General features: G+C 38.0%; 1 protein-coding gene across 2 annotated transcripts; it reads right to left on the bottom strand.

Annotated features, from left to right (window-relative positions):
* Positions 1-110: 110 nt before the first annotated feature.
* LOC145218684 (carbohydrate sulfotransferase 1-like) lies at positions 111-2,539 on the bottom strand. 2 transcript variants are annotated; one of them, XM_080086092.1, is made up of 5 exons: positions 1,930-2,539; positions 1,671-1,874; positions 1,405-1,569; positions 1,107-1,313; positions 111-921 (listed from the first exon to the last, which is right to left on the bottom strand). In XM_080086092.1, exons 1-5 carry the CDS (start codon positions 2,352-2,354, stop codon positions 570-572), a joined length of 1,353 nt encoding a protein of 450 aa, XP_079942218.1. In that variant the 5' UTR covers positions 2,355-2,539; the 3' UTR covers positions 111-569. The 2 variants fall into 2 exon arrangements, with proteins under 2 accessions (XP_079942218.1, XP_079942217.1); XM_080086091.1 differs by having other exon boundaries at positions 1,107-1,322; positions 1,930-2,538.
* Between the last annotated feature and the right edge of the window lie 8,094 nt (positions 2,540-10,633).

Below are 10,633 nucleotides of genomic sequence, written 5' to 3'. Positions count from 1 at the left end.
TTTTTTACAAACTATGAGCTAAAACGATGAGAAAATACAACCAGAAGCTTTCCAACTCCTTGCTGAGGTGGAATATATTCCTGGCTTAGGTCCACTGTTCTGTAACAAAGTCACAATATTGCTTATATTTGACAGACAGTGCAGAAAAAAATCGTAACAAATAGGAAAAATTGATGCTTTGTAATACTATACACGATTGTGATTTATCGTTGTTTGCAGTTACATGGAAATCAATGAACATTTTGGGATACATGATTGCATATTGAACTGCTACAAAGGAAGCAAAAAAGTACATAATCGTATGCTGAACACGCAAAACACTTTAAATTGTAGTAACCCTTACAGTTGATGAACACAGGCAATTGCAGTAAATTACTAACACAAACAACATACAAACCGGTTAACGGTCGCTGCGCACAGTTTTATGGCTCTTAGAAAATTCAATTTCATCGTGTAACAGGACGACGCATTACGCAGGTATGCTAAAATTCCTTTTTCTGGTACTGGCAAGTGAATCTTTACCTTGCCTAAGGTATATGGAAAATTTAGGCTATTTGTCAACGCCAATACTACACAGTCTTAGACAGTGGAGACAATAAGCTTATTGACAAATCGAGCAAATCGGCTGGGCGCTTTAATGGCTTATAGCCAAACAGCGACATCATATGTTCACACGCTTTTTGTATACTAAACGCTAAAGAAGGTTGAATAGTCTTTCGCCATTTGGAAGCCTGCTTAGATATATTTCGGCTAGTACTATAAATAGAGGCCCCCGATGTACGGGAGTTCGTCTTAAACCATTTGGTAACTTCCGGGTGTGTGAGATTAAACGACGCCGATTTCAACACACTGCTGTCACGTGTTAAAAACTCAGTGACGTCATCGAGGAATTGTGCAACATTTGACAAAATATCTTCATACCTGCAACGCATATGTCACAAATGAATGCAAATTTCCGGTTTAAGTCAAATATTGTTGATGCCAATGCAGCCATGAAAATGATACAGCTGTACCAACATACCGGATTAATGCCAAATACCCTCAAAACAAGACAGTCATAAAAATCATAGTTCTATTAACATTTTTACAAAAACAAACTAACTTACCTGGCTAACATGTACCGTTTTGTCAACCAGTGGTCATTTTTAATAGCCACAGCCTGCCTTGTTTCCATATTTTTAGCATCAATTTGACAATTTCCCAACATTTCATGAGTTGCATTGCCCAATCCTCTGTGCATAGTTAAGCGAGACAACCCTGTAGCTCTTGGGTCTCGAACCAAGTGCAAAATTTTAACTGGAATACCAGTGCGACTGTAAGTCCTAAGGCAAATCAACAAAATAATCTTAAAATTGGTAAAATTGTATAGTTTTCATGGGAAAAAAGTATTGTCTGTTCACTTACTTGGAAAGCCAGTCAACATGACAAGTTCTCACACTTTTAATAACAACCAACTTTGCTTCTTGGCATTTTCTTTCAATTTGAGTCATAGTTGGAACAGTTTTGCACTTTGAGCATGATGGTGCATGAGGACAAAAGTCTTTACCACACAATGCTTTAGTACTCTGACTAGAACATTAAAAGTCACATATTAAATTAAGCAAGTATCATTCGATGACAAAGCAAAGTAATACAGAACCACATCATAAAAAAGATTTTTATGTCTTTACCGAAAACAAATTGTTGATTGCTTGCAAGTTTGTAGGTTTTTTATTCTTCGTTTCAAATGATCAAGGTTTGATGCTGACTGCTCAACTTTCAGTAATTGTTGGGCATTATACAGACTTTCATCCACTGAAAACTTTAGAGCAGTAAAATTGCAGTTTATTAAACCTTCAAGAACTTCTATCTTCTTTTCTACTGCAATTTTGCACCTGAGAAATAAAACATTTATTCTTGAAAAGAAAACTGCACAAAAAAAACACTTACGAATCATGGAATGGAAACAGTGGTTCAAAAATGTAGAAAACATCAGGATGCTGGTTAAAAAATTGTCCAGTAAAAGATGAACCAGTCCGCATTGATGTCAAAATAAGCAAAGCTTCTCTTTGATTGGATGCTTTCGGAACCTCTTCCACATTTTGGACTGGTACAACAGCAACCTTTGTTTGGACTTCTTCATTGACAAATGAGTTTGCAGGTATAACCTGTTGTTTAGGCACTACAAAGTTTTGGTTCTTTTCAACAAAAAGTCTTTCATTGACAGTTAGCAGTTCAAAGTTCCTTCTTTGCCTGAGCTGTTTGTACAGATTCTGACTTGATTTTGCTTCAGAACTCAACCAAAACACCAAGAGAAACATAAATACCGCAATACAGGCAAAACCTTGAAGCATACATAACGGTTTCCACCTCATGCTGCATTCACATGTGTTAAAGCTTCAGTTTGTTAACGTGAATGCCACAAATTTCATTGTACAATCCTTTAATGGAGCTTTGGTCATTGCGTAAAATAGTTCTGAACTGAGAAAACTCACACCAAACAAGTGTGAGTAAACAAACAAACAAACTGCAGCGTGTGTGAAAAATTTCGCAGTCAGTGCCATAGAAAGTTACAAACTTTACTTAAATTTCATAGAAATCATTACAGTTTTTAAATATATTTTACAAACGGACTTTTTAGATTTCAATAAAAATTAGCTACACACGTTTTTGTTGTGCACATGCAAGGATGTTTTGTTTTCACCCATTTCTAAAGTAAGTAAGTAACATGTCAGGTTGTTTTGTTTTCAACCAGTTAGTATATGGTTTGTGTTTTATTACCTGTTTCTTTATAGCATAGCTAATTTCCAAAAAAATTACGAAATGTTTACCCAAAATAAACCCAACCAAATCGCACAAACGAATTTAAATGCTTTCATTTAAAGGGCTCTGTGCGAATAACTCGGTAGAGCTACTAACACTGAGATTTGGCTTAGGCCCGGTCTAAGAACTTCTGGTAGGTGGCGCAACGGAGCATAGGCGTTTATGGTGCTGTTGCAGCAATTTTGGTTTATGGTAAGAATAATTGCTGAGTCAGCACTATAAACGCCCATGCTCTGTTGCGCCACCTACCAGAAGTTCTCAGCCCGGGCCTAAGCCAAATCCCGGTGTTAGTAGTTCTACCGAATAACTCAATCAACCTACATGCCGCTAGATGCTGCTAACTAGCGCATTATGTCAAATTCCAACCGTTTGTCCAAATTTCAGTTTTATCCATCGCTTTCTGGTGTCTTTTTTATAAGTTAACACTCTTGCTCTTTTATGTTGACTTGAAAAATATGCGATGGTAATAGTGCTTAAAACGGTAAAATAAAGAACATTCTAAAATTTGACCACCATTTTATGATCGACCCCGTTAAGGTCACAAACGAATGCAACTGTTACGCTTTTCTACGTCATCGGTGAAACCAAAGTCCAAGTCGGGTAGCGATTTGCGCACGTCGGTGTTCAGCAGGGAGAGCAATGCAACCCACTTTTCCACCTGCACATACACACACCAGGTCTTATCGCGACACGCTTCTGTGGGAATTGAACGGATCAAGGATTACCGCCGCTGTCTCCGCTTCTGCAGCCCCTTGCTTTGACTTGTAAGTTAAAAAAACAAAAAGGAATTACCAAGACTCAACATGGTAGCGGTTTTAGCATAAAGTTGAGCGTGCTAGCTTTTAAACCCAAAAAATTCTCTGGCAATCATCTATATAATGTTGTAGGAAATATTTTCAGGTAACTTAAAATTTGTAAGCCCTCATATCAAACCTAATTTACTTTCGACGCAATTAGATGGGAATCTAAATATGTTAAACCAATTGTATTGGTGCAAACGATTTCTAAACTTGAGTCAGATTGTTTAAAAACAATGCGGTTAGAGTGAAGTCATATTTTAATAAAGCTAAGCGGCTATATGACTGCTGGTTTGTCATACGTAGGCCACTCGGGATATTGCTAATAAGGACTTAACTTGCACATTTTAACATCGGCTGCGATTGCTAAAACATCTCAACATCCAAGCAAAAATATAACTTATAAAAAGAACTAGATTAAAACGTCTTGCTACGATCTTGGTTGTATTTTTTGAAGGAGAGATCGGGCGTGCAATAAATTTGCGTATTTACAGTCACATCAAAGTGGATATGACATGATATAGTTTGCTAGTAACTCACGGTGATTCGATGTGTCGTGTCGCAAAGGTTGGAAGGCGACCCGTTCAAAATCCACGCGCCCCACTTCGTCTTGTGCCATAAATCGTTCTTGCGACGATGCCTCGTAAAGCACACGACCCAGTAGGGAAAACGAGCGTCCACCTGATTAGCAAATCACCGTTTGTTTGAATCAAAAGCGACAGCCGCGATGCATGCAAATCCTATCAAAGGTTTGCGCCGTTCTTGCATCTTTTGTGCACCTTATGAGAACAATGGGCATTAACTGTCGAAAGCCGCCGGTGCTTCAATGTACAACTGCCCTACAACAAGCAGCTAATTGACTTTACTGCTTTGGGTCGGATTGTCCATTGCTATACAACACAGTGCTTGACTTCTAACACATCTCGAGAATAAATCGACAGTCATTTTCCAAACTACTGGCTTTTATGTGTTATGGATGTCTCAGGTTACTCTTAAATACCTCGTAAAAATACGTTAAAACGCAATGACGGGACATAATGCAGATCATACTGAAATTAGGTAAATATGTGTGAAGAAAACGTTGTTCTGCACCATATGTGGCACAATCGGTCTGTATCTTAAAACTGGATTAAAAAACATTTACCCTGACTTTGTTATGCGCAAGAGGCAAAATCGTCCAAAATTTTCACATCGAGAGCTATCTTATATTTACATTTAAGTTGGGTTGAATTAATGTTGACAGAATTGTCAAAATATTCAGTTACATTAAAGTTGTTTCAGGCCTGTGGGGGATAGCTCTACCCAATTATATGTGCAGACCATTTACGTTTAGGCTACCAGTTCTCCCACATATCTGTGCCGACAGAAACAGGCAACCGATTGTCTTAAAACGATGGTGTTTTGCAATCCTGGCCCCTGCTTTATTGTAAAGTGTATTGACACGGCAGAACCGCCATTTGCAAAGCAATAAACACAAAGACAAGAACAACATATAGCAGAATGTTGGAGCTAAGATAAAGCACCTTATCGATAGGGAGACACCCCATAAACTTATGTTCGTATCAAGTATGTTTATTTGTTTTGCGATACCAGCAAACGCAGGAGGACCTTTTCCTGCCGTTGAACTTTGATTGAAAACTGCCAAACGAAGGAATGTTTCACCCATGAGAGGAGGTGCGTTTTTATACCGTTTGTCGTGGCCACAAACACGTACAGGCAGAAAACTTGCTTTAAGCCGGAGTATTTTAAACAAATCATCTCGCGTTTGAAAATGATAATTTTCATGTCCATTAGCGGGTAACATTTTCTTCGCTACAAACGACTGACCGATGTTCCGAGACAAACACTTCTTAGTAACACTTCATCAGACGTGAATAAATTTTATCGGCACGCCCGAACGTCGATTAAATTTGGCGTCAGCAATCTCGAACAAAAATTCGATTGCAAATGTGGCGCTTGACACACGCTTCCTGTCCACATCCGGCAAATTGATTAAAACCCTTTTCTGCATGGCAACATTGGCTGTGTTAAAGGATAAATCCCAAGAGACATCCTTCAGCAACGTGACACTGAACAGAGGTTTAATCCTGACTAAAAATGTCATCAGAGCTGCATAAAAGGTTTTCAGCCTTAAACCAGTTGTTTTTTGGGAAATCAACTGTCTGCTTTCAATGTAATCCTCTTTGTCAAACAAAAGAAATACACATAAAAGAAAGCTTCAAAACACGATGGAAGTTATGTTTCAAGACATTAACTTACGTTATATTATAGTTCATGGGTATAGAACCAGTATGCACTGTCGATTTTACATCAAACTATTTAGAGACCTCTTCAAGCACATTTCAAAAGCAAGGAGTATCATCCAATCAGTATGAAAACACCTTTGACTTATGCGCCAAGAGAGTTGAACTCAAATATATCTTCTCCTATTCGAGTTTTATATCTCGGGATGGCATTCCCACAGATTGACAGTATAGGATGAGCATATGAGGCATGAAAGCACCTTGTTTATTATTCCAGTGTATCTTGACGGGTTTTATCAATTCGAAAATCGTCTCAGTACAGCCTAAAGCCTTAATAGATTCTATTTGAATAGGGACCGAGAGATCGCATTAGATTAAAACCAATTTTACGGTTTTCAACTGTCAGGTTGTAAACAAGCGTTTTGACACGATGTACCAAGAACCTATTGACAAGGAATTTTCGTAACTATTAGCACTGTTCATTTCTCTTAACGTGGACACGGCTTGACATATGGGACATCACTGTTGTGTACACATGTAAAAGATAAACATTAGCTCACGGAAAACTGACCGGGTCACCCTACGGAAAGTATCATCTTAAACTTGCGGTCAGAAAGTCGAGTTCTCAGGTCGTGGTGTTTACACTTTGCCGCCGACTTTAAGCGGAGGCATGTCGTAACCAGTGGAAACACAGGAATATGAAACATTTCACCTGCGGCCAGAGAATGCTCTGAATCACGATTGGTGGTAAAGCAAACATCAAGAGAGCGGCAGATATCAGTCCTTGTGCACATAGTAATCCAAAACATGCTTTAATAATTTATGAAAGCGTAGGCGCCCGTTGTACGCAGGAAACCCAATCAGGTCTGGAAATCCAACCACAGTTGGGTTATAACAAACTGCTTGCAGAACAACGCTTTGATATATTATTCCACCTACAGGATCACTTACTCAATATGCATCAGGTACTAAAATCAACATTTTGTGACCTGATGTGTTTCGTGTGCCAAGGGCCTCAACATGTTTTATTGAACACCTATTAACACCCGCTCAAAACTGGCTGCGTGCTAACTTGGCTCAAACTGTTTTGTCTGACAAAGTTAATGAGTTCAATATTGATCGCCACGTAGGGATGCACGCCCTCTCGTTTAACGGTTTCAGAACTGCTCGAGATGTTTCAAAATTCTTTTTTGAATACATCGGGTAATTTTACAGACAAATGACTTAGCATTTATCTTTAGTTTTGCATGGGTGATGCTTTATGGGGGAAACTGTGTAAAAAGTTTTATAACATAGCAACTTTTTACACTGATGATAAAGAAAAAAACAAACTGAGACCAAATGTCAGCCCACAAACAGTTTAGAAAAACTGGTTTTTGTTACTGTCGGGACCTTTTTATCATACAAATCAACTGGTATTCAAATTGCAAGAAGGAAAAAGTGAATCAATATGACAAGTCATATGCCATTAACGTTCCCGCGATTATTTGAAAATGTAGGGTATTTTTACGTTAGGAAACCATTGCGATAGAAATAATGTTGAATTACAAAAGATAGGCTTTTAAAAAAAAAACATATTTAGGTAAACAACTAGTTGTTTGTCGAAATGGGCAATCAGCAACTGCTGAAATGTGTTTGCGTTGGTGTGGTCAGAATGCGCGTTGCTAAAATTGATTTTTAGAAAAACAAGGCTATTTAAAGCGAACGACCACTATTAAACCAACAAAAGTTTGGCTAAGATCAATAACGTTTGTTTCCAGGAGAAAATTTCTTTGTTTTTTCATCAGGCAAAGAAAATTGAAGCATCGTAAACCAGAATTTAATAGTCGTAACTTTATTGTAGCTTATATTTTAGATAATATTAATACGGGTTAATGTCTTTGTGGCAAATAAGATAGCCTACAGCAGTAGCACCTACAAACAATTTTGTCATCGTCAAACACATGCGCCTTAACGGCGAATGTGTTAGGCAACGACATGCTATCTTGATCAAAGTAACCACAATTTATATCATCTGAACTATTGGGCCCAGACAAGACAACTTAATCACTGCGAATCACGTTTGTTGTGCATTCACACACTTATGTTTGTGGTAAAAGTACAACGCATCTAAAATGTGAACAGGTTTAAGCTGAAAGATCCAATTCACTACGAACAAGGCGTAACTGGTATTGCTATATTTTGTTTTTGCAACAGTTTTAGGGCATGTGACATGTCAAGGAAATCGTCCATTTGTAGGACCAAAACTGCTTAAACATAGTCAATATTTGTTTTCCGTCTTCTAAGCATTTGGACATTTTAACAAATCACAATTCCTGACATAAAGCCCTTAATAAACATATATTACAATCGCATAATGGTCTTCGGGTGTTTAACAAGACTTGCAACATCGCGTCTCGTCCTGTTTTCAGACAGGATGATTAATTCTGTGTTGATTCGGCTTGGGAAGCGGGCTGTTGGACAAGCGCTGGCTTATCCACCGTTTTTCCATTTCTGTGTACCTTGTCTACAGTTGACGCCTGTGTGTACATAATACCCTAGTACTGGTAAATCTTTATGGGCAAGAGATAAATAATTAACCGGCAAAGTTACGTGGGTTCATTCGACCGACCGATTTCATTGCAGCTCTTGTTTCGTTTTTCAAAGGTAAACAACATGCGCTCTACAGTTTGTTGCTAGGTTACGTCACTTGCACACTGACTGTGTTGTGTCGCTTCATAGCCTGTAAAAATGCGACAGTGTACAAATAAAGTCAACGGAAATGAAACCGAGTTTGACAGACATAAGTTAAGGCGAATAGCCTATAAGTGAGTTGATATTAGGACTAGCTTACGGGAATGAGACAAAAGCATTCTCTATAGTGCAAAAGTTTCATGTTTTCCCCTCAGCAATCAAGTCGTTGTGAACAGCTGTTCCACAAATTCTTCAAAGCTAATAAATGTAAACTACTTTCACTACATATGGCCGACAAGTGTTTGTGATTTAAATTTTTTTGGTTGTTTTGCTGCTTACAATTTCCAAAGAAAATACTGTAGAAGATGTGACCATAAAAATAATTTTCATCGGACATTGAAGCAAAAATTTGTTAAGATGGCCGTTCTCTACAATAGAAAAACTTCTTTTCACAAAAGCCGTGTGTCAAAAATTGGGATAAACATATAACTCAAAGAATAAATGGGTCCAAAAGAATTACACAGTGTCATATTTCTTCAACCATGTTTCCCAGCAACTAGTCGGAACGTTGGAAGCACGACAGGACTCTGCCAGCTAACCGAAGCCGATCAAAACCGAGACTGACCACAAACAAACTGACCCGTTCGCCCACAACTGACGAAATGTTTGCGTGTAAATGTTACCTAGCGATTTCCTTTTGATTGCTCATCGGTGACACTCGTATTTATCTGTCAAACACGTTTGTCCAGATCGTCGCGAGAGGACAGAGACGAAACTAAATCATATAAGTCCTAAATTTTTTAAGGGGAAATGTAATGTTAGAAATTAGTATACTGAACAATATCAGACCCTCCAACAGACAGCATGGTCATTGACGATCACTGTTTGTGACAATAAATAACTGAGAATGGAAAATATTTTTTTTAAGTAACAGAATCATGGATTCCGTTTGAAAATGCAACTGAAGATGCCAGTTGGGCGAAATATATATATTTCATGTGAATTCATTGACAGATGGCATTACTTGAAAATATTTTTCATTCTCTGTTAATGATGGAAATAATTTGATTTTTTTTAAATCTTGGTGTTAACGCTGAAGAAATATGCGCAGAACACCTAAATAACAGTTTAGTTTTAAAACGTAAAAGCAAAAGGCAATTGTATGTCATTCCTTGTGACCTCAGCGTTAAAATGATGAGAAAATGGTACGATTGACTATTTAAATTCCTTATGTCGCTTTTTGGGAGAAAGCAAAATACTAAATTTTTAATTAAATGGAGAGGTATAACCGCTGTCTTCGGCACAAAATTCACGGAAATAGATTAGTTTTTAATGTAAACAGAAGAGTGAGTAACAAAATGACTAATGCTATGCCCCATATCTTCAGTTAACAGTTGAGGCAAAGTTCAACCCCGAGTAACCCATAAAGCGCAATACACCTAAACGGCTAACGCTTTAATCAGTTAAATATTTAAGTTACAATACATATTTACAGTTAAAATTTATCGCCATAGGCGTGACTATCGAAGGCTGTATTCCTATGATAAATGTATTTGCAGTAGGCCTGGAGATAAGAGTGTGTGTGTGATAAGAGGGAGGCGCAGACTAGCACTTCGCACGGCGATAAAGATAGTTGATGCAAAGTGCAAGTGGAAAAAGTTTTCAAGTGGCAAATATTGCTCCACCTATGATAACGTAGAGGTGGAAATAAGAAAGCAGCAAGCCTCGTTGTCACTTGCACAGTTTTGTTCTAAGCTTTAACTTTCCGCAAACTATCGGAAAATGAGAATTCGTTTCAGGATACTGAAAGTATAATGCGCTTGATTATTAAGTGACATGTGACGCTAAATTTGTATTACAATATGCCATTCTTCTGATGAAAGCGTCTCATATGGGTCGTCGAAACGTCGTTATTTATTATAAAACTGCTGGAAGAGCAATACACGTTTGTACATTTTGCCTGGCAGCAACAGCCTGGTTGTGCTTAGAGTTTGCTATCATTATTCGTCTTAGTTAATCGTAAGTTTTCCGTCAGGTGGCACTCGTGCGCACCGTTGAAAGTCGAACGCGCGCGCGTCAACGAACAATGGATGACGTATAAAGACAAAAGAAAAATTA

Source organism: Phallusia mammillata, chromosome 3 (genome assembly GCF_965637545.1).
Source record: "Phallusia mammillata chromosome 3, kaPhaMamm4.hap1.1, whole genome shotgun sequence".
Classification (NCBI taxonomy): Eukaryota; Metazoa; Chordata; class Ascidiacea; order Phlebobranchia; family Ascidiidae; genus Phallusia; species Phallusia mammillata.
This window is presented reverse-complemented; position numbering and strand designations above follow the sequence as displayed.